Below are 27498 nucleotides of genomic sequence, written 5' to 3' on the forward strand. Positions count from 1 at the left end.
CCATGTTCAGAAAAGGCAGGCAAAGAAAATCTGTTCGCTGGTGGAAGAAGGACCAGTGGGCACAGATATGGGGGGGGAGAGAATGTGGGGGTATGAGGAAGGACATTTTAAACAGAACGAGACATAGAACTCACTGCCTGTGAGGGTGTGGGTGCAGATGATCCCTCAACCTTCTTGGGTAGAGAGTTCCAAAGATTCAGCACCCTCTGGGTGAAGAGACTCCTTCTTACCTCAGTGCCAAATGACCAACCCCCTGATTCAGACTTCGTGACACTTGGTTTGAAATTTCCAGATCAGGAGAAACACCCTGCCCAACCCAGCAAGAATTCTGTACATTCCACTGAGAGATCCTCTCTCATGCTTCTCAACACTTAAACCCAATCTACTGAAAGGACAGTGAACTATGTACAAAGATGCAATTTAATTGCTGGAACCTTTAATCATCAGTAAACTGGACCTCACTGTACACTTTCTTTTACTTTTGCAGACATCCTACTTGACGACGGGACAGATGGATCATTTCGGAAGGAAGGCTGCAGTGTCAGGATTATGATCTGCTTGAACAAACAGCTCAAACGAACCAAGGTGAAGAGAGGTGCTGAGCCACCTCCATATAGAACATCGAACAGTACAGCACAGGAACAGGCCCTTCGGCCCTCCGTGTCTGTGCCGAACACGATGCCAAATTAAACGAATCCCTTCTGCCTGCACATGATCTATATCCCTCCATTCTCTGCGTGTTTATGTGTCTGTCTAAAGGCCTCTTAAACAACACTGTTGTATCTGCTTCCAGGACTACCCCTGGCAGCCCGTTCCAGGCACCCACCGCTCTCTGTGTAAAAAACACTTACCCTGCACATCTCCTTTAAACTTACCCCCTCTCACCTTAAAGCTGTGCCCGACATTTCTGGGAAAGACACTCTGACTAAACCATATCTATGTCTCTTATAATCTTATAAACCTATGAGGTCTCCCCTCAGCCTTCGCCGCTCCAGAGAAAACAACCCAAGTTTGTCCAACCTCTCCTTATAGCTTAGACCCTTGAACCACTGCAGGTTGTCTGGTGAACTGCTCTCACAGTGGTGCAGGGAGGGCATTCCAGGATATGACTCAACTGGAGAGACCCCAAACTCTGCTGGAAGGGTCTTTAGGGACATGCAATAAATGCTGGCCTTGTCAGTGATGTCCCATGCGTGAACAAAACAAAAAGGCAGATCGCACACCGTGGATTTAACGGTTACGGCTGTGATCTGTAGAACTTAAAACAAAATCTATACCTCACCTTCCAAGCCGCCTCATGGGAGTTTAATCAAACTAAATTTTGCTCCAACGAAATAATAAGGCAGCAACACACACGAACACTGGAGGAACTCAGTGGGTCAGGCAGCATCTATGGAGGGAAATGGGCAGTCGACGTTTCGGGTCAAGACTCAGTCCAGATGAAGGGGCTCGACCTGGAAAGTCAACTGTCCATTTCCCTCCACAGATGCTGCCTGACCCGTTGAGTTCCTCCAGCATTTTGTGTGTTGTTCCAGATTCCAGCATCTGCAGTCTCTTGTGTCTAAGTAATAAGGCAGTCTTGGTTAAAGAGGGGATGGAGAGAGTTTGTGCCAAGGGTTACTGCATTTAGTCACATTGTTAAAGCACCAATGGTTGTGACATGTCACTGTTGTACTTTCAGGATGAAAAGACTCCTCAATATCTGATCGGCTCAATAGGAGTCAGCGGAAAGACAAAGTGGGATGTCCTCGATGGTGTTATCCGTCGATTGTTCAAGGTACACTTCTAGGCAAAAGCCAGACCTTTCTTCGCTTATTCATTCGTGGGGTGCGGGTAACACGAACAAGGGTGGCATTTGCAGCTCCTGCCTCCCTGTGAAGTGAGTGGCTTGCTTGGTCTTCCTTGGGGCCAGTTAAGAGTCAAGCACTTTGCTCTATGTCAGGAGTCAGACCACGTAAGGATGGTAGATTTCCTTTTCAATAGGACATTAATGACTTAGTTGTGTTTTTACAGCAAATTAGCCGTTTTGAGATTATTAGCTCTTAAATTTCAGCATTATTTAATGAATTGATTGGAAATTATTGAGCTGCTGTGATGGGATTTTAACTCCAGATCATTAGTTCAGTTTCCTGTTTCAGGAGTTTAAGTTCACTGTCATAGGCATACAAACACAGGGTATAAATGCCATGAAAATTAGCTTTTTGTAGCAGCAGCACAGTGTATTACAAACATGACAAACATAAGGTAACATAGACTTAAATTAACGTAAATTATACATAACTTACACGACAAAAATAAACTAAACATAACGACATTCGTGCAAGTTGAGAGAAAAAAAATATAGTCCAAGGTTGTGGTTACCCTGTACCACCTTAATGCACTGTTGTAATGAATCGATCTGTACGAATGGTATGCAAGACAAGTTTTTCATTGTACCTCAGTACAAGTGACAGAAATAAATCAATTCCAATGCCACAATGCCCCTTTTCATGTAACTACCTACACTTCACCCTTGGGTATTTGGTTCCATTTGGTTCCGACTCAGAACCTTTACAAAGGTGACAAGGTCAGGTGGTATCGGGGCCTCCAGATGATGGGAACTCAGTTGGGAATAATTGAGTCATAGAGGTACAACACAGGAGCCCACAAAGTCTGCACCGCTCATCAACCATCCATTTACATCAGTCCTACATTAATTCCATTTCTTCCCCCCCCCCCCACATTCCCAGTAACTCCCCCCGATTCTACCACTCACCCACACATTAGGGACAACTTACAGTGGCTAATTAACCTACCAACCTGCACGTCTTTGGGATGTGGGAGGAAACCGACGTGGTCACAGGGAGAACGTGCAAACTCCACACAGACAGCACTGGAGGTCAGGATCGAACCCGGGTCTCCGGTGCTGTGAGGCAGTGGCTCTACTCGCTGCATCACTGTCTTGCCCAGACGGAGACTGAGACAGCAGCATCTTATTCTCCTACATAAATCTCCCTTCGAACCAAGCCTCTGCCTAAGTTAACCTGATAAACAGAGTAACATTCTTTGGGGATGGTCACAGATCTTTCATGGTCATAGATAAGGGGATGGTCACAGTCTATTATTCCAGGATATGGGAGTCTAAAACTAGAAGGCATAAGTTTAAGGGCTTGCGTTATAAGGAGAGACTGGATAGGTTGGGACTGTTTTCCCTGGAGGCTAAGGGGTGACTTTGTCAAGGTTTACAAAATCAAGAGAAGGATGGATAGGGGAGATGGACACAGTCTTTTCCCCAGGGTACGGGAGTCTCAAACTAGGGGGCATGGGTTCAAGGTGAGAGGAGAAAGGGCACCCAAGGGGCAGCTTCCTCACACAGAGGGTGGTGGGTATGTGGAATGAGCTGCCAGAGGAAGTGGTAGAGGCAGGTACATTGAAAAGGCATGTGGACGGGTTCAGGGATAGGAAAGGCTTAAGAGGGATAAGGACTAAACACAGGCAAAGGGGTCTAGCTCAGGATGGCAACTTGGTCGGCGTGGATGAGTTGGCCTGAAGGGCCTGTTTCTGTGCTGTATGACTCTATGGGGTCTGAACGATGTCCTCCTGTTCCTGGGCTAAGAAGCAGGTATCCAGAACCTTGGGAATGATCGCCCACTAAAATCGACAGTTGGGAAATTTGCGGGAGAGAAGTCTCTGAGCAAAGTACCTACACGTGTTGGAACCCAAAGACTGAATCCGTTGCCTCTGAAGCGGCTCCTCAAAGTGCAGGCTTGCCTTACTTTGGTGATGTGGAGGTTGATTCCCATAAATGACCACAGTTGCTGCCAGATCAGGGACTGAAGACTCATTAGCTACCCCTACAGAAGAGAGAACTGGCTGACCCCATCTGTCGTCCCTCTGGTGTGGACCATTCTGTTGAGCAGACAATCACTGCCCAACGAGAAGACCCACCCTCATCTGTGGTCAATGAAGAGTGGGCCACGGGGCCAGTCTCGTTCATGTCCCTCACAGCCCAAGAACATAGTCCAGTTGAGTTTATTGTCATGTACACACGTGCGGTGAGGTAAGGTACAATGAAAACTTGCTTGCAGCAGCATCACAGGCACCCAGGTACAGACAACACACAGAACATAAATTGTACATAAATTATACAAGACACTGAAGAGAAAAAAACTGAGCTAAACAAGATATTAGTGCAAAAAAAACCCCAGTCCATGGTGGTGCAAGAGGTGGTCCATAGTGTTCCGTTGCTGAGGTAGGGTTAGGGTTGTGCAGGTCAGTTAAAGAACCTAAAGGTTGTCGGAAAGAAGCTGTTCCTGAACCTGGTGGTGTGGGACTACAGGCTTCTGCACAGAAAACAGAATAATATTTAAATGTCAAACAAAAGCTACAGAGTGCAGCTGTATAGAGGGATCTGTGGGTGAAATATGGTGTGTGGGTAACATAAGTAAATATGAGGCAAGTGGAATATTGGCCGTTATTACAAGGAGAATGGAATATAAAGGTCAGAGAATTCTTGCTACGAGTTCTGGAGTAGACCAGCAGGTAGAGCCGCTGCCTCACCTGCAAGAGACCCGGCTTCAATCCTGACCTCCCGTGCTGTCTGTGTGGAGTTTGCACATTCTCCCTGTGACCGTGTGGGTTTCCCCCGGGTGCTCTGGTTTCCTCCCACATCTCAAAGACGTGCAGGTTGGTACGTTAATTGGCCACTGTAAATTGTCCCTAGTGTGTGGGTGAATCTGGGAGGTGAGGGGGGGGTGGTGCGTGAGCGGTTGGTGAGAACATGGGGAAAAGAAAATGAGATTGATGTAAGATTCGTGTAAATGGGTGCTTGATGGTTGGTGTGGACTCCATGAGTGTGTGCAGCTTTGCTCTTCAAATTTACATGCTTTGGGGGCAGTTTAGAGGAGATTCCCAAGGTTTCTCTGGGAAGAAGGGATTGTCTTATGAGGATGGGTTGTATCTAAGCTCACTGGAGTTTAAAAAAAGTGAGGGGTGATCTTGTGAGGTTCTGAGAGGGTTTGACATAGCAGATAGGAGGGATTGTTTTAGGATTGGAATATAGAACAGTACAGCACGGAAACAGGCCCTTCGGCCCACGATGTTGTGCTGAACTAATTAAACTAGCAATTAATTGCCTAACTAATCCCTACTACCTACACAATGTCCATATCCCTCCATTCTCTGTACATCCATGTGCCTATCTCAGAGCCCCTTAAACACCTCTATCGTATCTGCTTTCACCACCACCCCAGGCAGCACGTTCCAGGCACCCACCACTCTCTGTGTAAAAAACTTGCCCTCCACATCTCCTCTGAACTTTCCCCCTCTCACCTTCAATGCATGCCCACCAGTATTGGACATTTTGACCCTGAGAAAAAGATACTAGCTGTCTACTCTATCAATGCCTCTCATAATCTTATAAACTTCTACAAGGGATTGTTATTTAAAATGGAGATGAAAAGAAATTTCTTCTTTTCGGAAGTTGTGAATCTTTAGAATTTGCATAGTCTTTTTCTTTACTGTCTTGTGTGTTATGTATAATTTATGTTCTGTGTACTGTCTGTACCTACGTGCCTGCGATGCTGCTGCAAGCTTTTCATTGTACCTGCACCTCATCGTACTTGTACACATGACAAACTCGACTTGAACGTGAATGGAGTCAGGACTGAGATATGCGGATATTTGGTTTATTGGCGAGGCAAGTGTTATAGGGAAGGTGGAGCTGAGGCCAACAGCACATCAACTATGATCCTGTTTAATGGTGGAGAAAGTTTGGATAGGGAAAATCTTCTGTTCCTCCTCCTGCTTCTTAAGTAACCAAGTTAAAATGTTTCATTAAATCTGCAAATGTTACCGTTCTATTTGGCAATTTAGGAGTATATCTTCCGTCTGGATCCATCTACCAGCCTTGGTCTGTCCACTGACAGTATTGTCAGCTACAATATAGGTGATATCGTAAGATCCTACAACATGGAGTTACCTGAACTTCTCCCCTGTGGGTATCTGGTCGGTGAAAGCAACATCATCACCGTGAATCTGAAAGGTAAATGATGATCTTCCTTCTCTTCAGGGACCAGGTGGTTTGGGGTTAATGAGGGCAGCTTTTCATGAACCACACTTCTCATATTAAGGGAGTTTAAGACTAGGGAGCAAAGTCTGAAAATTAGTCTTTTCCAGGGTGAGGATTGGAAAGACTTCTAGCCCCAGAGAGAAATTTGGAATCCTTCCACTGGTGCCAGTTAATTCTGGGCCAACCAGTAATATCGTGGGATATTGTAGCAGGGATAGTTAGGGATAACTGTTAAGTAAATAATCAGGAAGGGTCAGGACTGTGACACCAGTGATTCTGCAGATGCTGGAATCTGGAGCAACACACGCAAAGTGCCGGAGGAACTCAGCAGGTCAGGCAGCATCAGAGGGAAATAAACTGTCGACGTTTCAGGCCGAAACCCTTCATTGGGACTGGAAAGGGAGCTTCTGCCCTCTTCCTTTCCAGTCCTGATGAAGGGTCTCAACCCGAAACATTGACTGTTTATTTCCCTCCATGGATGCTGCCTGACCTGCTGAGTTCCTCCGGCACTTTGTGTGTAGGGTCAGGACTGTAAGAGGGACAGTTAGGCAAGTTAATACAATCAGGGAGGTTCAGAGATGTTGTGGTTGCACAAGTAAGGACAACGTGATCCCGTTTTACAATAAGAGGTCTTGTTGTGGATAGCAACTGCTGAACAAACAGGACGCAGCAGCTAGACGTTAATCCCACTTTAGGTAATCCCCAACCCCCTTCCCCACAACCACCCCCCCCCACCAGGTTTCTTCTTTTCTTCCCTTTCCTAGCCTCTTTTTTTCAAACTTTTTTTCTCTCTCCTTACCTTTGACCCATCCCCTGGCGGATCTGCTCTCCCCTCCTCCCCCACACCTGCCTATCACTATCTCTTACCTGCATCTACCTATCACCACCCTGTGCCCACCCCACCTCCCACCTATCACTGCCCTGCTTTTCCCTCCTATATATCGGGCTTCCCCTTTTCCTATCTTCAGTCCTGAAGAAGGGTCCTGACCTGAAACGCTGACCGCCTGCTTTTCTCCACGGATGCTGCCTGGCCTGTTGAGTTCCTCCAGCATCATCGTGTTTTTCAGCTGGACGTTAGTCTCCTGATAACATGGTGTTTAAGGAACGTCGATCGCATACGCTAAGCTCTGGAACGGTATATATTGCCACGACTCTATATGTTGAGTAGAACAGGCCAGTAAACATTCTGGGTCGTTCCCCTGATGCGTGAGTTCGGTCGAGCTCTGAAGTAAGCAGCCTTGCTGTTAACAGACCGACTCCAAGTGTTGATTTTTTGAATCGCTCCGACAGATATGGTGTTAGGTCAAAGATCAGAAGAGGTCTAATTGAAAGATGGAACAATTTCAAAGGGCTGAATGCCCTCTACCTCTGTTCCAATAAACCCCAAAGCATGTTATTGCCAATGAAGTAAAGTAAGTATTCCCATACAATGTATCTTTGAGGTGTGGGCACTGTAGTAATGCAGGAAATGAGGCACCCAGTTTGTGTCCTGCAAGCTCCTTAAATCAGTGATAGAACGTAGAACACTACAGCACAGTACAGGCCATTCAGCCCATGTTGTTGTGCCAACATTTATCTAACCCTTCCCTCCCTCCATTTTTCTATCATTCATGTGTCTATCTAAGAGTCTCTTAAATGTCCCTAATGTATCTGCCCCCACAATCTCTGCCGGCAGTGCGTTCCACGCACCCACCACTCTCTGTGTAAAAAACTTACCCCTGACATCTCCCTTATACCTTCTCCCAGTCACCTTAAAATTATGCCCCCCTTGTGTTAGCCATTTTCACCCTGAGAAAAGGTCTCTGACTGTCCACTCGATCTATGCCTCTTATCATCTTGGACACCTCTATCGATGAATGAATGGAAGAGAGACAAATCGAACTTATACCTCCAAGGAACCTTCGAGATCTCAGTTGTCCTAACGCATCTCACAAGCAATGAAATGTCTTTGTTTCTTGGAGAGAATGTGTGCGTGAGATGTGAGAGAGAGTGTGGGAGAGTGTGTGTATGTAAGAGAGTGTGTGTGAGAGAGAGAAAAAAGTGTTAAAGAGAGTGTGTGAGAGAGAAAATGAGTGTTTGTGTGAAAGGGAGTGAGAGAGTAAAAGTGTGTTAGAGAGAGTTTGAGAGGGTATATCTGAGAGTGTGTGAGAGAAAGTGAGCAATGAGAGAATTTGTGTGTGAGAGAGCGAGAGAGTAAAAGTGTGTGTGAGAGAGAGAAAGTGAGGAGTGAGAGTGTGTGTGAGAGAGAAAGAGTGAGAGAGAGAGGTTAAGAGCTGGGGAAGGGGATGAAAAGATTATTGGGTGTTTTTGAGAGGACCATGAAGGTTATTGGGTCTGTATTAAAAGGAAGGTTGAGTTAACCCTTTGTTCCAAGGAACAGAATGTGACAAAGGAAGGACTCTGTTTTTTAACCTGAATTAACATTACAAGTGACTGTAGTAGTTCAGGAAGCTGACCGAGGGCAGGACCCCAGAGAGAATTCACCCTTCCCTGCACTTTCAAATAGTGCCCAGGATCTCTCATTTCCCTCAAAGAAACGGACCCTTGGTTCAGTGTCTTGTCCAAAAGATCCAATTGTTTTCTCTGTGATGGCAAATGAGGGGTAAATGTTAGTCCTTACGGATCCTTTAACTGGTTTCTCCAATTCATTCAAGACGATCAGCAGTCTGGTTGAATTGGAGCAGTAAAGTGGGATAGGGAGCTGCCAATTTATCACGGCATGTTTAACGCTGCCTCCGAACTGAGACTCTACTCCCACCATCCTTCCTTGAAGCTTTACCCTGATTGAGATTACGGTTTGTCTTGTTTGTAGGTGTGGCGGAGAATAGTGTGGACAGCTTGGTGTTCGAGGCTCTGATTCCAAAGCCCACGATGCACTGTTACCTCAATGTCCTACTGGAGCATCGACGGATCATCCTGTCTGGACCCAGTGGAACTGGGAAAACCTACCTGGCCAATAAACTTGCTGAGTTCCTGGTGAATAGATCCGGACGGGAAGTCACCAACGGATCGATAGCCACATTCAATGTGGACCACAAGTCCAGCAAGGTAAGGAAGGACTCCCAGGGGAATCTCCAACAGCTCAATGAACTCATCCGAAGAGCAGTTCTTGTGGTTCAGGCAGGAAGGGCAACAGACAGGCATTTCTATAGCGCCTTCCTGCAGCTAGCCAACCACTGATGCCTGGCGGAGATCTTCTGCAGTGTGGTCGCTGTTGTGATGTAGGAAGTATGGCAGCCAGTCTGTGCCCAGGAAGATCGCACATGCCGCAATGTGATTATAATTGATAATCTATCCTTGATTGGGGGATTGGTATTGGCCAGGACGCTGGGAGAAATCCTCTTCTCTCTCATAAAATACTTCCATGGGATCTTCGATATGCAACCGAGAGGCCTGGTTCACAACAGGCCGACTGGGACTTTGTTTAACATTTCATTCTCTGACAGTGGAGCGCTCCCTTGGTCCTGCATTGGCTCATCAGCCTATGGTTTTGTGTGCGAGGTTCTGGAGAGTCTCCTGACTCAGCGCTGGAAGTGTGTCACCCACTGACCCTTGGAAGGTGCAAGACCTGAATGCCAAATCACTGGGGTGGTGGGACAGATGCCAACAGTCAGCCCCGGCACCCGTAGTTTTGTAGACGTAAGCTAGTTGAGCATTGTCTGGTGATTTTGGATAAGCAACACAGAAGGTTGCAAGTTCAAATCCCACCACAAGCTGTGAAATATTTGGTAAATTAGTTTAGTATTGAAACAGTTTTGCCTGCCATCCATACAGATCATTTCATCACATCAGTGCATTGAAGTAGTACAAGGGAAAACAATAACAGAATGTAGAGTCAAACATAGAACAGTACAGCACAGGAACAAGCCCTCTGACCAATGATGTTGTGCTGGACTAATTAAACAAGTAATTAAATGCCTAACTAAACTAATACTTTCTGCCTACACAATCACCAAATACCCCCATTCTCTGCAACTTCATGTGCCTCAAAGAGCCTCTTAAATGCCTCTATCGTATCTGCCTCCACCACCACCCTTGGCAGCGCATTCCAGGCACCAACCACTCTCTGTGTAAAAAAACTTGCCCCGCACATCTCCTTTGAACCTACCCCCTCTCACCTTACATGCATGCCCCTTAGTATTAGATATTTCAACCCTGGGAAAAAGATAGTGGCTGTCTACTCTATCTGTGCCTCTTATGATCTTATAAACCTCTATCAGGTCTCCCCTCAGCCTCCAGAGGAAACAACCCAAGTTTGTCCAATCTCTAATAAGGTGTCACAGTTACAGAGAAAGTGCAGTGCAGGCAAACAATAAGGTGTAGGCCATAATGAGGTAGATTGTGAGGTCAAGAATCCAATAGAGTTCATTGAACCTGATAGTTGTGGGCAAAATCTCTTCTGTCCGGTTACTACAGGATCTACATCAACTGGGGAAGTGGGCAAGGGAATGGCTGATGGAATTTAACTCAGGACAAGTATGAAGTGATGCAGTCAGACCAGGGCAGGATGTGCGGCAGGACAAGGCGGTGAAAGCAAACTGCTGGAGGAACTCAGTGGGCCAGGCAGCATCTGTGGAGGGAAATGGACCGTTGACCGATGGGTGGAGTGTCGCTTCACCAAGGGTTCTTTAGCCTGGGACACAGAAGAGAGTCCCCCAGAAATGATTGAGTATTGAGATTACGTAAACTCAGGAAAAAATGGAGATATCACTGAAATAAATGTGTCTTTTTCAAATCAATTGGAAGGAATTGCGGCAATACCTGTCAAATCTGGCTGATCAGTGTGCTGCTGCAGATAATGGATCTGATCTTCCACTGGTAATAATCCTGGACAACCTCCATCACGTTGGCTCTCTGAGTGATATCTTCAATGGATTCCTCAACTGTAGGTACCACAAATGGTGAGTGACTCGGTCATTGGTGTAGAGTAATGGATGCATTTTAAGGAGGCATATGAAATATATCTGTACATTGATATTTGTTCACGAGGCAGCATGTTTAGTTCCTAAGATTTCCTGCAGAAACATGTCCCATTTCTGTGAAATTATCAGAATCAGATTTATTATCACTGACTTATATGACGTAAAATTTGTTGATTTTGCAGCGGCAGTACAGTGCAAGACATAAAAATACTATAAATTATAAAAATAAATAAATCGTGCAAAAATAAATGAATAATGAGGTGTTCATGGGTTCATAGTCGTAGAGTCATAGACCACTACAGCACAGAAGCAGACCCTTTGGCTCATCTCATCCATGGTTTTCTGCCTAGTCCCATCTACCTGCACCTGGACCATATCCCTCCATACCTCTCCCATCCATGTACCTATCCAAACTTCTCTTAAATGTTACAATTGAACCCGTGTCCACCACTTCCACTGGCAGCTCGTTCCACACTCGCACCACCCTCTGAGTGAAGAAGTTCCCCCTCAGATTCCCCTTAAATATTTCACCTTTCACCCTAAGCCTATGTCCTCTAGCTCTAGTCTCACCCAACCTTAGGGGAAAAAGCCTGCATGCATTCACCCTATCTATACCCCTCATAATTTTGTACACCTCTATAAGATCTCCCCTCATTCTCCTGTGCTCCAAGGAATAAAGTCCTAACCTATTCAACCTTTCCCTATAACTCAGGTCCTCGAGTCCCGGCAACATCCGTGTAAATTTTCTCTGCACTCTTTCAAGCTTATTGATATCTTTCCTGTAGGTACGTGACCAGAACTGCACACAATACTCTAAATTTGGCCTCACCAACATCTTATACAACTTCAACATAATATCCCAACTCCTGTACACAATGCCCTGAGTTATGAATCCCTAATCACACCCTGTCTATCCAAATACTTATATATCCTGTCCCTCAGAATACCTTCCAGTAATTTACCCATACCTGACATCAGGCTCACTGGCATATAGTTTCCCGGCTTATTCTTAGAGCCTTTCTTAAACAATGAAACAACATTAGCTATCCTCCAGTCCTCTGGCACCTCATCCGTGGCTAAGGATGTTTTAAAAATCTCTGCTAGGGCCCCTGCAATTTCTGCACTAGCCTCCCACAAGGTCCGAGAGGACACCTTGTCTGGCCCTGGAGATTTATCCACCTTCACTCGCCTCAAGACAGCAAGCACCTCCTCTTCCGTAATCTGGATACGGTCCATGACCTCACTACTCTTTTTCCTCAGTTCTATAGACCCTGTGTCTGTCTCCCAAGTAAATACAGATGCAAAAAATTCATTTCAGATCTCCCCCATCTCTTTCGATTCCACGCATAGATGACCACGCTGATCTTCAAGAGGACCAATTTTGTTCCTTACTATCCTTTTGCACTTATATAGAAACCCTTGGGATTCTCTTTCACCTTGTCTGCCAGAGCAACCTCATGTCTTCTTTTAGCCCTCCTGATTTCTCTCAAGTGTTCTCTTCTATTTCTTATACTCCTCAAGCACCTCATTTGATCCTAACTGCCTATACCTGATATGTGCCTCCTTTTCCTTTACCAGGGCCTCAATATCCCTCAATAACCAAGGTTCCCTAAACCTGTTAGCCTTGCCTTTGATTCTCACAGGAGAATACAGATTCTGTACTCCCAATATTTCACTTTTGAAGGCCTCCCACTTACCAAGCATCTCTTTGCCGGGAAACAGCCTATCCCAATCCACGCCTGCCAGGTCCCTTCTGATGCCATCAAAATTGGCCTTCGTCCAGTTTAGAATCTTAACCCAAGGACCAGTCCTATCCTTCTCCATAATTATCTTGAAACTAATGGAATTATGATTACTAGATCCAAAGTGTTCCCCTACACTCACTACTGTCACCAACCCTGTCTTATTCCCTAACAGGAGATCTCTATCGCGCTCTTTCTAGTTGGGACCTCTACATGTTGATGAAGGAAACTTTCCTGAAGTTAAAATCACCTACTATCACATCTTTATATTTACTACAGCTCTCTGCTATCTGTCTACAGATTTGCTCCTCTAAATCCTGCTGACTATCGGGAGGTCTATAATATAGTTCCATTCACGTGGTCATCCCTTTTTTATTTCTCAGCCCCACCCAATTGCCTCGGTTGCTGAGCCCTCCAGTAGGTCCTCTCTGAGCAATGTCATGACATTTTCCCCAATGAGTAATGCAACCCCTCCTTTAATACCTCCCCCTCTATCATGTCTAAAACAACAGAACCCTGGAACATTGAGCTGCCAATCCTGCCCCTCCTGCAACCAACAGGATGTCAGGGGTAAGTTTTTCACACAGAGAGTGGTGGGTGCGTGAACACAATACCGGTAGAGGTTGTGGGGGGCAGATACATTAGGGACATTTAAGAGATTCTTAGATAGACACATGAATGATAGAAAAATAAGGGGCTCTGTGGGAGGGAAGGGTTAGATAGATCTTAGAGCAGGATATAACGTTGGCACAACATTGTGGGCCGAAGGGCCTGTACTGTGCTGTAGTGTTCTATGTTCTATGTTCTAATATAAACAGACACATTGACACACAGCCTGCTCCATACTTAACATTGCAGTTTTGAAAGTCTTTCACGTGCTTAGAGCAGCTTTCATGACATCAGACATCACAAAGTCCTTCACAGACAATGAAGTACCTTAGTGGTGTTATGATATAGGAAACACAGCAACCAATTTGTGCACAGCAAGCTTCATAGGGTAATGTGCTAATGAAAACATTGACCGTTTTAACAATATTGACTGAGGGATTAAGTACTGACCATGGGATCTTTAGTGTCCACCCTAGAGACCAGAGGGGACATCAGTTTAATGTCTCATCCAAAAGATGGGACCTCGTCCTTTCTGGCATTTTCCTTCCCTCTCTCCAAGTTGTAGAGGAATCCCACTGTGGAAAATTGAACACAGACACAGCACAGGAACAGGCCTTTCGGCCCACAATGTCTGTGCCAAACACGATGCCAAATTAAAGTAAATCTCTTCTGCCTGCACATGATCTATATCCCGCCATTCCCTGCATATTCATGTGTCTACCTAACAGTCTCTTAAACACCTCTGTCATATCTGCCTCCATCACTACCCCTGGCAGCGCGTTCCAGACGCCCACCACTCTCTGTGTAAAAAATTTGCCCAGCACATCTCCTTTAAACTTTCCCCCCCTCACCTTAAATGCATGCCCTGTACCATTCCCACTACCGTTATATAAAGAAAATGCATTGATTCAGTTTGTGTCTGGCAGCTGTATGGAACCTTTGTGTATTTTATTTCGGCAGTCCATACGTCATTGGAACGATGAACCAGGCTGTCTCCTCATCGGCTAACCTGGAGCTTCACCACAACTTCAGGTATCTTCAGACGTCGACAGCTTCTTCCTTTGACACCCGATAATGAAGGGAGGGTGTGGTGTGAAAGGGAGAGATATCCTGGGTGGTCTGGTAGGGGTGGAAAAGACAAACAGTGGAAGTGGGTTACCAGGAATTGGAAAATTCAATGCTCGTACCATTGGGCTGTCAGCTACCCAAGTGGAATATGAGGTTCTGTTCTTCAAGTTTGTGCTTGGTGGTGAAGAAGGCATCATCCTCTCTTCTCCCCCCCACCTGCTTCTACCTCTCACCTACCAGCCTGTCTCACCTCTCCCTCTCACTTCTCCACACTGGCTATCTCCCCTCTACACTCTCAGTCCTGATGAAGGGTCTCGACCATCCCTTTGCCTCCACAGATGCTGCCTGACATACTGAGTTCTTCCATCAGTTTGGTTTTGCTTTAAGATTTTGGCTGCTTGATCAAAATCAAGGTTGAAAATGTTGTTTTTAAATTTATTGATTCCCAGGATGTGGACATTGCTGATGGCATTTGCCCTTGAACTGAAGAGATTAAATTAAATTAACTTAAATTGGTTTATTATTGTCACATGTACCGAGGTACAGTGAAAAACTTTGTTTTGCATGTCATCCATACAGATCATTTCCTTACAACAGTGCATTGAGGTAGTACAAGGGAAAACAGTAACAGGAGGCACGGTAGTGTAGCGGTTAGCGTAACGCTATTACAGCACCAGCGATCTGGGTTCAATTCCGGCCACTATCTGTAAGGAGTTTGTGCGTTCTCCCCGTGACTGCGTGGGTTTCCTCCGGGTGCTCCGGTTTCCTCCCACATTCCAAAGGCGTACGGGTTAGGAAGTTGTGGGCGTGCTATGTTGGCACCGGAAGCGTGGCGACACTTGCGGGCTGCCCCCAGAACACTCTACGCAAAAGATGCATTTCTTTTCTTATCTTAGAATGCAGAATAAAGTGTTACTGTTACAGAGAAAGTACAGTGCAGGCAGACAATAAGGTTGAAGGGCCATAACGAGGTAGATTGTGAGGTCAAGAGTCCATCTTATTGTACCAGGGGACTGTTCAATAGTCTTGCAGGATAGAAGCTGTCCTTGAGCCTGTTAAGCCTTGAGACAGTTAAGAATTACAGAGCCATAGAATCGTACAGCGCAGAAACAGGCCCTTCGGCCCATACTGACCTTTTTACCCATCTACACTAATTCTTTACTACACTGTACTAGCCCAATGTAACTGCACTGTGTGATGAATTGACCTGTGTGATCGGTGTGCAAGACAAGTTTTTCACTGTACCTCAGTACATGTGACAATAATAAACCAATACCAATTTGCCCGAATTAGGTCTGTATCCTTCTGTACTTTGCCTATTTAATGACCTCTACCTGATTGTATCTGATTTCATACCTCCTCTGGCATTGCGTTCCAGATATCAACCACTCTGTGTAAAACATTTACCCCTCAGATCCCCTTTGAAACTCTTTCCTCTCACCTCAAACCCATGCCCTCTTGCTTTTGATACCATTACCACAGGAAAAAGACTATCTACCCTATCTATGCCTCTCATAATCTTATATCACTCTTCAGCCTCATTCACTCCTGGGAAAACAAGCCTAGCCCATCCAATCTCTCCCCAGAATGAAATGACTAAATATCTCCCCATATCTTGATGAGAACTCATTTGTTTTTACTTCTGCTGTTTAGTCCGTTGCTTTTGCAGGGATCTCTGGAGGCTGACGGTCAACAAGGAGTGCTAGTTGGGTTAGTGGACTCACGGCCAGAGTTCTGAGCTTCAGCAGTAACTTCAAGTCCCACCACAGCAGCTGGGAATGTAAATTTGGAGAAATAAGTAAATCTGGGATTTAATAAGAAAATTGGAACTCAGTAATCATGACCGTGAAATGGCCAGATTGGGATCAGATTGTCAGTGTTTGGTAAGGTTATCCTGTACGCATCCCACAGTTGAGAAGGTTGTGGTAAGACCACATGCCCCCTCTCCAGGTTGAATAGTAACCATCAGTAAACCAATGAGGGAGGTTTGAATGTGGACTTTGTTGCCACAGGGAGCAATGGGGTCAACAGCGGAAGCTTGGAGAATCTACGAGGGAGCACGGAGCGGAGTGTTGTTCAAGTTTATTGTCAAAGGCATGTGTACCCAGGGTAATAAATGCCATGAAAGTTAGCTTTTTGCAACAGCAGCACAGTACATTACAAACATAAGATATCTTTATGAGTCACATGTATATCGAAACACAGTGAAATGCATCTTCTGCGTAGAGTGTTCTGGGGACAGCCCGCAAGTGTGGCCACGCTTCCGGCGCCAACATAGCATGCCCACAACTTCCTAACCCGTACGTCTTTAGGATGTGGGAGGAAGCCGGAGCACCCGAAGGAAACCCACGCAGACACGGGAAGAATGTACAAACTCCTTACAGATGGCGGCCGGAATTGAACCCGGGTCGCTAGCGCTTTAATAGCGTTACGCTGACCGCTACACTACTGTGCCCTGACAAACATAAGTTAACATAAACAAATTAACATAAATTATACATAACTTACACAACAAAACATATTGGCACCAGTGGAAGTTGAGAGAGCGAGAAAGGAAATGTAGTCTGAGGCAGTGTGAAGGTTTATCAGGTGGGTTCAAGAACCTGACGGCAGTGGGGAAGAAGCTGTTGTTGAACTGTGAGGTGTGGGTCTTCAGGCTCCTGTAACCTCCTGCCTGATGGCAGCATCAAGAACCTGACGGCAGTGGGGAAGAAGCTGTTGTTGAACTGTGAGGTGTGGGTCTTCAGGCTCCTGTAACCTCCTGCCTGATGGCAGCATCCAGAATCGTCATGATAGGGTGAGGAAAGGGGCTGGAGGAGACGGCTGTGCAGGCAGTACATGTGACCTCTGTATTTCCCACTTTGTGCTCTGCCCTTCCTGTGTAGGTGGGTGCTGTGTGCCAATCACACCGAACCCGTGAAAGGATTTCTGGGCCGGTACTTACGCCGTAAGCTGATCGAGACGGAAATTGACAAAAACATGCGCAACAACGACCTCCTCAGAATTATCGACTGGATTCCCAAAGTGTGGCAGCACCTCAATGGCTTCCTGGAAACTCACAGTTCTTCTGACGTGACCATAGGTGAGTTGCAAGTGCACGAATCACCTCATCTCATGTTCAAGTTCAAATTTATTGTCACAGGCACACATGCCCAGGGTATAAATGCCATGAAAATTGGCTTTTTTCAGCAGCAGCACAGTGCATTACAGACATGTTAACATAAAGTTTAATTAACATAAATTTTACATAGATTATATGACAAAATTAACATAACACCACTTGTGCAAATTGAAAGAGAGAGAAAAAGAAATATCATGCGAGGTAGTGTTAGGGTTTTTCAGATCTGTTCAAGAACCTGGTGGCAGTGGGGAAGAAGCTGTTGTTGAACCATGATGTGTGAGTGTTCAGGCTCCTGTACCTCCTGCCTGATGGCAGCATCGAGAAGAGGGCACGGCCCGGATGGTGGTCCTCCCATCAGAGAGGTGGTCTTAAAATTCATTCACAGCATGTGAACATCACCAGCAGGATCATCGTTTGTTACCACGTCTTAACTTCACTGTAGGTCTGGAGTCACAAAAAGACTGGACTGGGTAACAATGGCAGATGTCTTTCACCGAGAGACATCAGTAAACTAGATGTGGTAGGGTCATAGAGTCATACAGCACAGAAACAGGCCCTTCAGCCCAACTGGTCCATGCCAACCATCCAAGCAAGTCCCGTTTGCCAGTGTTTGGCCCATACCCCTCTAAACCTTTCCAATCCATGTACCTGTCCAACTATCTTTTAAAAGTTGTTATTGTTCCTGCCTCAACCACTTCCTCTGGCAGCTCATTCCACGTACATACCACTCTTTGTGTAAAAAAGTTGCCCCTCAGATTCCTATTAAATCTCTCCCCTCTCACCTTAAACCTATGCCCTCTAGTTCTTGATCCCCCAACCCTGGGAAAAAGACTGTGTGCATTCACCATATCTATGGCCCTCATGATTTTACACACTTCTATAAGATCACCCCTCAGTCTGCTACACTCCAAGGAATAAAGTTCTAGTCTGTCTGACTTCTCCCTATAGCTCAGTCCCTCAGGTCCTGGCTACATCCTTGTAAATCTTTTCTGCACTCTTTCCAGTTTAATAGCATCTTTTGCTTTGTGATAATAGATTTCAGAATCCAGCTTAATGACTTACTTGAGTTTAAGTCCCCCATCAGCTATGGTAATGGAATTGAAATTGATTTATTATTGTCCCGTACTGAGATACAGTGAAAAACTTGTCTTGCATACCGTTTGTACAGATCATTTTATTACACAGTGCATTGAGGTAGAAGAGGGTAAAACAACAACAGAATGCAGAATAAAGTGTTACGGTTACAGAGAAAGTGCAGTGCAGGCAGACAATAAGGTGCAAGGTCGTAACGAGGTAGATTGTGAGGTCAAGAGTCCATTTTATCATACTAGGAGACTGTTCAATAGTCTTATAACAGCAGGGTAGAAGCTGTCCTTGAGCCTGGTGGTACATGCTTTTATATCTTCAGCCTGATGGGAGAGGGGAGAAGAGAGAATGTCCCGGGTGGGGTCTTTGATTATGTTGGCTGCTATATCGAGGCAGCGAGAAGTGTAGACAGAGTCCATGGAGGGGAGGCTGGCTTCCCTGATGTGCTGAGCTGTGTCCACAACTCTCTGCCGTTTCTTGTTGTCTTGGGCAGAGCAGTTGCCTTATCAAGCCGTGATACATCCGGATAGGATGATTCCTATAGCGCATCAATAAAATTTGGTGAGGGATGCTTTCTGTGGAGCTTCCTGTTTGACAATCCTGTCTTCCAGTAATGTAACCACTATAGTACTTGGCATGGACAAGATATCCTTAGTTTGTGAATTGACTGATTTATTAAATTTCTACGTTTTAGGTCCCCGCCTCTTCCTTTCCTGCCCTTTGGAAGTGGATGGTTCCAGAGTGTGGTTCACAGATCTGTGGAACTATTCCCTCATCCCTTATCTTCTGGAAGCAGTTCGAGAGGGTCTTCAGGTAAATGCCTTACCTAAGTTTTTCGTCAGCTCTATTTGTCAAATGTGATATTAAATCCATATCTGCATTGAGGTTTTCCAGTATCCCAACATCATAAATCAAAATATTGCTTCAAAGCAGATGTCTACCTGTATCTCACATCCACTGGACGCTTGCTCTCCAATAACTAGCTTACTTCAATCAGAAGGGTGGAATCACAGAAAGAAGCCATTTGGCCCACCATGCATCAGCTGCCCCTTTCCTTCTAGCCCTGCAACATTTTCCACTTCAAGAACTTTGTTTTCCTTTTTGGAAGTTAATGCCGTACCTGGTTCCGATATCTATTGGAATCATGATGCTTGTAAAATCGGAATCAGGATCAGGTTTATTATCACCGACATATGTCGGGAAGTTTGCTGTTTTGCGGCAGCAATACAGTGCAAGACATAAAAATGACTATAATCCGCACTGAAGATAACGGGACCAAAATTTCAGGGTGGCAGGAAAAGAACACATCTGCCACAGTCAACTGGATGCAAAGAAACGATCTTCTGGAGGAACTCAGCGGGTGGAGTAGCATCTGTGGGGGGAGAGGATTTGTTGATGTTTCACGTCTGCGAGTGTAGAGGAGTGTAGAGGTACAAAGAGGAGAGGAGAAAGGGTGGGACGGGAGCCGGTAGGTGATTGGTGGACCATAGGACATAGGAGCAGAATTAGACCATTCGGTCCGTCGAGTCTGCCCCGCCATTCGATCATGGCTGATTTATTTTTCCCTCTCAACCCCATTCTTCTGCCTCCTCCCCGTGACCTTTGACATCCTTACGAATCAAAAACTTATCAACCTCCGCTTTAAGTACACCCAATGACTTGGCCTCCACAGCCCTCCGTGGCAATGTGTTCCAGAGATTCACCACCCTCTGGCTAAAGAAATTCCTCCTCATCTCAGGCCTCAGTCCTTCTATTCTGAGGCTGTGCCCTCTGGTCCTAGATTCTCCCACTACTGGAAACATCCTCTCCACGTCCACTCTATCCAAGCCTTTTAATATTCGGTAGGTTTCAATGAGATCCCCCCTCATCCTTCTAACCTTGAAGGCCCGAATGGCCTATATCCTGCTCCCAATTTTTATATTTCCATGTTACCCAGCTGCACTGTGGGAGCACCTTCACCAGAAGGACTGCAGTGCTTCCAGGGGGCAGCTCACCCTCACCTTCTCAAGGGCAATTAGGGATAGGCAATTAATGCTGGCCTTGCCAGCAATGCCCACGTCCTGTAAGTAATTGGTAATTGGTGTATTATTGTCACATGTACCGAGATACAGTGAAAAGCCTTGTCTTTCATGCCATCCATACAGATCATTCCAAAACATCAGTGCATCAAGGTTGTACGAAGGGAGAAGCAATAACAGAAAGCAGAAGTTAGTGTTACAGTTACAGAGAAAGTGCAGTGCAGGCAGACAATAAGGTGCAAGGGCTACGATGAGGTAGACTGAGAGATCAAAAGTTCATCTTTACCATTAAAGAGTCTTATAACAGCAGGATAGAAGCTGTCCTTGAGCCTGGTGCTACGTGCCCTCAAGCTTTCATATCTTCTGCCCGATGGGAGGCGGGGAGAAGAGAGAATGACCAGGTGGGAGGGATACTTGATTATGTTGGTCATTTTACTAGGGCAGCGGGAAGTATAGACCCGAGTCAATGGAGGGAACACCAGAGACTGCAGATGCTGGAATCTGGAGCAGCACACAAACCGCTGGAGGAACTCAGCGGGTCGGGCAGCATCTGTGGAGGGAAACGGACAGTCGACGTTTCGGATCAAGACCCTTCATCTGGTCCCTGAAACGTGTGACATTTTGGGGACCTGGCGAGAAGGGTCTCGACCTGAAACGTCAACTGTCCATTTCCCTCCACAGGTGCTTCCTGACCTCAATGGAGGGGAGGCTGGTTTCCATGATGCGCTGGGCTGTGTCCATGACTCTCCGCAGTTTCTTGTGGTCCCGGGCAGAGCAGTTGCCGTCCCAAGCCGTGATGCATCCGGATAGGATGCTGTCTCCGGTGCACGTACGTTGAGAGGGCCACAATTTAGCATGCTGTCCTGGTGTGTTGAGCTGGTGGATTTACATCTTGTGTCTCCTGCCACTTGTCAGTTGTACGGCACAAGGGCGGAGTGGGAGGATCCATCCCGCTGGGTGGTGGACACGTACCCCTGGAGCGCTGGCTCCCTGCAGCAGGAGTGGCCATGCCTCCTGCAGCTGCGGCCTGAAGACGTGGGCTATGACGGGCACCTCTCGGCCAAGGAAGGAGGCTCCTCCAAGCAGGTCCCCCAGAGCGACAGCGACGGAGACCCACTGGTGAGTGATCCCACAGAGACTCTGTCCGTGGCTCACGGCTTGATGGTGGGTGTGTTGTAAGGGGCTGTGTTTATTCTGCTGCAGTGACAGAGCCAACAGCTCTCCGATCCACGATGTGGGCTGGTCACAGAGTCTGGTCATGAGTGAACAAGCATTCCCCAGTGTGTAAGTTAAAATGCAAATGAGGATACTCAGCACAGTGTTCGTGGTGTAGGCAATGTTACAGGGAGAGAAGCACACACACAGATACGCACAGTCACACAGACACAGACATGTACATGGGCACACACACAGACACACACACACACACACACACACACACAGATAAACACAGTCACACAGACACAGACATGTACATGGGCACACACACAGATAAACACAGTCACACAGACACAGACATGTACATGGGCACACACACACACACACACAGATAAACACAGTCACACAGATACAGACACGTACATGGGCGCGCACACACACACACACACACACGCACACAGAAACAAACACACAGACACAGATTTACAGACGTGCTGACAGATGCACTATACCAGTGCACATACAAACACACTTATAGACACACAGGCACACTGACACATACACATATACACATGCTCTGGCAGATGCATACAGACCCACACACATAGGTATACGTGTAAATACATTCAGGGACAGATGCACTCAGGCAGATATGTACACTCACACAAACCCTCACATACATATTCCCAGATATGTACACTTGCATATATCCAGACGCACTGTCTCACACTTGCACGGACATATCTGCTTTCACTCACAAGCACTCGCATGCAGACCCTCTGTCTTTTATCAGCATGTTCTCCTAGTGTAGGGGCAGGCACGGTAGTGTAGCGGTTAGCGTAACGCTATTACAGCACCAGCGACCCGGGTTCAATTCCGGCCGCTGTCTGTAAGGAGTTTGTACGTTCTCCCTGTGTCTGAGTGGGTTTCCTCCGGGTGCTCCGGTTTCCTCCCACATTCCAAAGACTTACGAGTTAGGAAGTTGTGGGCATGCTATGTTGGCGCCGGAAGCGTGGCGACACTTGCGGGCTGCCCCCACAACACTCTACGCAAAAAGATGTATTTCACTGTGTGTTTCGATGTGCATGTGACTAATAAAGACATCTTATCCTCGGGTTTCACCTGACCGTATTTACACAGGTTGAGTGCTGACAATTTAATCCTGTAGTTTGCACATAGAGTGCGTTTGATTACGGGTTTAAACCAATATTAGCTTACGTTTGCCCGGAATGAATGTCTAATCTCCTCCCAGATGAACATGCTGATGAGACTTCAGGAGGCGGCCAACTACTCCAGCACACAGAGCTGCGACAGCGACAGCACTAGTCACCACGACGACATCCTAGATTCATCTTTGGAGTCCACTCTCTGAAGCAAACTTCAAGGGGATGGAATGGTGGACTGCTCACAGACTGCTGGTCAGAAACCCAACCTTTCCACCCTCATCTACTGATGGTGTGAAACGGAGATCAAGAGATCAACACCAGGGCACAGATGTCCATCTGCAGATTGCATGGGGACAGGGTTTCTCGGAGAGGGTTTGTACAGCTTGAACAAGCTGTGTTGGACTGCACTGACTTAGCCTGGTTGGACCACAAGTGGGTTTGTTGATGTTTCTTAAACAAAATAACACACACACAAAAAAAAGTTGCACATAAATTAAACCAAACTGGAACCTTACAAGTATTTAGACGTGTAAACCTGTTTCAGAATTGATTTGAGGTGCTGTAGGGAATGGATCAGTCACTGTACAATTTCTGCCCTGACCTCAGCTCTCTATTCCCTTGGTGCTGGTTGGAACAGCTGGAATTAGTCCATGGTTTACACCCCTCACTGACTCCATATCTGGAGACCTTGCACACAATAAGCACAAAATAATGAGCGAGGGTCATAATGTGTGCACCCACAGTGGGGCTGACTCCATCAAACTCGCTGGACACACCCCAGCTTTCTTGGTGCTGAAGAGTTCCAACCACTCTCCCTATCCAACAGGCTTTTCTCCTCTGGATTTCTACTGTTGTATATTGTTTTCTTTTTACAGGTCTTTTAACTTGACAGGAAGGTCTCTCAGTCACCAGACCTACTCAAACATCCACCAATGGTGCAAGTGATAACCTTAGTTTGTGAAGGGCTACATCATCACAGGTTGTGGAAAGTCTCAGCGTCTGCTCTGAATAGCAGTAAACATGGTGCTGAAATCACTTGCCTTATTTCCAACAGATTACGGGAGTGAAATAAAGCCACTTCATCTGCACACCAATCCTCAGTGGTGTTGGAGATTTCCTGGAGGGGAGCAGGTTAATCGCACGCTCGCCAGGTAGAAAAAGGATGAACCTCTTAACAACAGTGTCTTCAGGGTTTTACTCTTGGATCAAAACAAAAGGGCAGCTCGACTGATCTTCACACACTCCTCTCTCATTGTGTGTGCATCTCTATTCCCTTTCCCAGTTCATCAACAGATTTTAGAATTCATCGAGGACAATGCTTGGTGGGTGGGCTACAGCAGTTCTCCACTGAAGGTCATCCCATAGGGTGACCACTCGAAAGAAGAGCACAAATTGTTTGCTTCTATAGACTTACAGCATGTTTCTACTACCTGTAAGAAAGCCCAGTGCTCACCCGAGCGTATCGGGGACAAGGCTCTCCCTCCCTCCCCACCTTGCACCCCCGACAACTCAAAAGAGGTCACTCAGATCTGCTCATCCCAATTCCATCTGCCTCTTGCTGGGTGCTAGATTGAGGTTAGATTTATCCTCCCCAACTTAATGTTCTGCGGTATATGGAGCCAGCCTTTTTCCATTTGGGAAGAGGAGTGAGAGATGGAAGGGGAGGGGAAGATGATGGACTTCAGTGGGGTTTACGTCCTCGTTGCTCTGGGTGGGGCAAGGTGGGGCTCTCTGCGTTAGGGTTTTTGCACAAGTATGGGAAGTTGTAAATGGAAAGACAAAAAAAAGGAAGAATTAGGAAAGATTTTTTTTTTGGTTTTGCCTTGCACAGTAAAAGAGTTGAAAATTCCTTCACGGTGTATTACTTGGTGTAAGCATTTATATTCACTCGAATATGCTGGGATTTTTGAAAATTCTCTGTGTAGATGGGATGTGTTTAATCCTGTGTGTGTGGTGACGATGATTGCTATCTGGAGCCGCCCACCATGAGGTCTTGGTTGAGCCACAGGTAGACGGCCTCCAATATTGAATCATCTGTGTAGTTGCTGGCCATCTCAAACAGGTGCCCAGTTTGTTTTAGCACAAGTCTACTGTTAACCCAAGCTGCCGTCCGTGATACATCTCAGTGAGACTTCCGGAGATTTTCTTTTGTGGAACAGTTTTCTGTAAAACATATTTTATATTCTGTACATTTTGATGTAACATACAATGTAAATAATCAGTGAAAACAAGAGGAAAAAAATGGTTAAAAGCAATCATCAGGAGAGTTTTTTGTAGTCCTTTTAACCTTTGAGTTTGAGTATTTGGGTGTAACCGGATTAATGGACAGTGGACGATAATCTCGGTTTTAATGTCTCTGCAGCTTCTATATGGGTTTTATTTTTCAGATAATGCACACTGTATCTGTCTAAATTATGACTTTACCATTAAAGTGATATTATTTATTGAATTAATTTTCTTCATGGCAAGTTAGGTTTCTTACCAGTGTTTCTTAATTCTAATCAATACATTCAAGGTTCAAGGTTGAAGTTTATTGTCTTTCCCCCATATGCTATAACAACACATGGAGGAACGAAATGTCGCTTCCCCCAGACTCACACAACAGAGGACATACATAAAACAGAAGACATACAATAAACGCAGACAAAAAAAATTGTGAAAGTGCAAATAGTGCAAAAAACGGTATATGCAGAATACAAATTTAGTGCAGAGTTTGTGCAAAACTGAGTTGGACGAGGAAAATACAGAACTCAGTGTGTTGCACTAATTGTATAAACATGTTCAGCAGCAGCCAGAGTTCTTATATGTCGTTGTGCAAACCAGGGCTTTTGACGCGGCATTTGTCTCCAGGGTATTCAGGAGCCTGACAGCCTGGGGGATAAAACCATGGTACTAACTTACACAAATTAGTAGTTCTGGCCCGGATGCTCCGGTACCACTTACCAGACGGCAGTGGGACAAGTAGGTCGTGGGAGGGATGAGGAGGGTCATCTATGATTCTGCAGACCTTGCGTGTGCATCGTGTGTTGTGGATATCCAGGATGGAGGGCAGAGGTGCTCCAGTGATCTTTCCCGCTGTACTCGCAATTCTCTGCAAAGGCTTACAGTCAGAGATGTTACATTTACCGTACCAGGCAGAGATGCAGCTGGTCAGGACACTCTCAATGATACCCCTGTAGAATGTGGTGAGGGTGGGGGGAGGGCAGGTTTGCTCTCTTCAGCCGCCGTAAAAAGTGGAGATGCTGCTGTGCCTTCTTGGCGAGGGATGAGGTTTTGGTTGACCAGGACAGGTTGTCTGCTATATGTATTCCCAAGAACTTATAACAGCTGACTCTCTGTACAATGATGCCACTGACGCACAGGGGTAAGTGGTCAGCCTGGGCCTTTCTAAAATCCACAATCATCTCCCTTGTTTTGTCCACGTTCAAGGAGAGATTGTCGACTGAGCACCAATCCGCCAGCCTCGCCGCCTCCTCTCTGTAAGCTGTTTCATCATTCCTGCTGATGAGGCCCACCACTGTTGTATCATCAGCAAACCTGATGATATGGTTGGAGCTTGAGTTGGCAGAACAGTCATGGGTCGGCAGTGTGAACAGTGGTGGACTGAGCGTGCAGCCCTGGGGGGCTCCAGTGCTCAGCCTGGTGATATTTGAGATGGCATTTCCAATACGAACTGACTGTGGCCTTTCAGAGAGGAAGTCCAGAATCCAGTTGCAGGTGGAGGTGCCACTGCCTCACAGCTCCAGAGACCCGGGTTCAATCCTGACCTTGGGAACTGTCCGTGTGGAGTTTGCACGTTCTCCCTGTGATCATGTGGGTTTCCTCCGGGTGCTCCGGTTACCTCCCACATCCCAAAGACATGTGGATTAGTGGGTTGGAGACACAAGAGACTGCAGATGCTGGAAATCCCACACACAAAACGCTGGGGGAACTCAGCAGGTCGGGCAGCATCCGTGGAGGGAGATGGACAGACTGAGTCCAGATGAAGGGTCTTGACCAGAAACGTCAACTGTTCATTTCCCTCCACAGATGCTGCCTGACCCGCCGAGTTCCTCCAGCTTTTTGTGGATTGGTGGGTTCATTGGCTGCTGTAAATTACTCCAAGTGTGCAGTTAATTGATAGAATCCGGGGGGAATTGATGAAAATGTGGGGAGAATAAAAAATGGTTGGCATGGATGATGGGATGAAGGGCCTGTTTCTGTGGTGTATAGAACATAGAACAGTACAGCACAGAACAGGCCCTTCGGCCCACAGTGTTATGCTGACATAGCTAATCCCTCCAACCTACAGAATCCCCATATCCCTCCATTTTCCTCTCATTCATGCGCCCATCCAAGCCCCTCTTAAAAGCCCCAATGAATTTGCCTCCACCACCCTATCAGGCAACGCATTCCAGGCATCCACCACTCTCTTAGTAAAAAACATACCCCTCACGTCTGTTCTAAACCCACCCCCTCTCACCTTAAATGCATGCCCTCTGGTATTGGATTGCTTAATAATGGGGAAAAAGATATTGCTTGTCCACCCTATCTATGCCCCTCATAATTTTATACACTTC

At 46.2% G+C, this 27498-nt stretch overlaps 1 protein-coding gene across 7 annotated transcripts in view; it reads left to right on the forward strand.

Moving 5' to 3' along the window:
• Nucleotides 1–25388, forward strand: part of nav3 (neuron navigator 3) — a 377674-nt gene extending 352286 nt beyond the window's left edge. For all 7 annotated transcript variants that reach the window (XM_052029889.1, XM_052029890.1, XM_052029891.1 and 4 more), the window contains 10 exons: nucleotides 488–585; nucleotides 1682–1777; nucleotides 5854–6022; nucleotides 8862–9097; nucleotides 10796–10950; nucleotides 14283–14354; nucleotides 17276–17472; nucleotides 19292–19410; nucleotides 21531–21734; nucleotides 23026–25388. In XM_052029889.1, the coding sequence (XP_051885849.1) occupies nucleotides 488–585; nucleotides 1682–1777; nucleotides 5854–6022; nucleotides 8862–9097; nucleotides 10796–10950; nucleotides 14283–14354; nucleotides 17276–17472; nucleotides 19292–19410; nucleotides 21531–21734; nucleotides 23026–23145 (1466 nt within the window). In that variant the 3' untranslated portion in view covers nucleotides 23146–25388. The remainder of the gene's footprint in view (nucleotides 1–487; nucleotides 586–1681; nucleotides 1778–5853; nucleotides 6023–8861; nucleotides 9098–10795; nucleotides 10951–14282; nucleotides 14355–17275; nucleotides 17473–19291; nucleotides 19411–21530; nucleotides 21735–23025) is intronic.
• Nucleotides 25389–27498: the final 2110 nt, after the last annotated feature.

Source organism: Pristis pectinata, chromosome 15 (assembly GCF_009764475.1).
Source record: "Pristis pectinata isolate sPriPec2 chromosome 15, sPriPec2.1.pri, whole genome shotgun sequence".
Taxonomy (NCBI): domain Eukaryota; kingdom Metazoa; phylum Chordata; class Chondrichthyes; order Rhinopristiformes; family Pristidae; genus Pristis; species Pristis pectinata.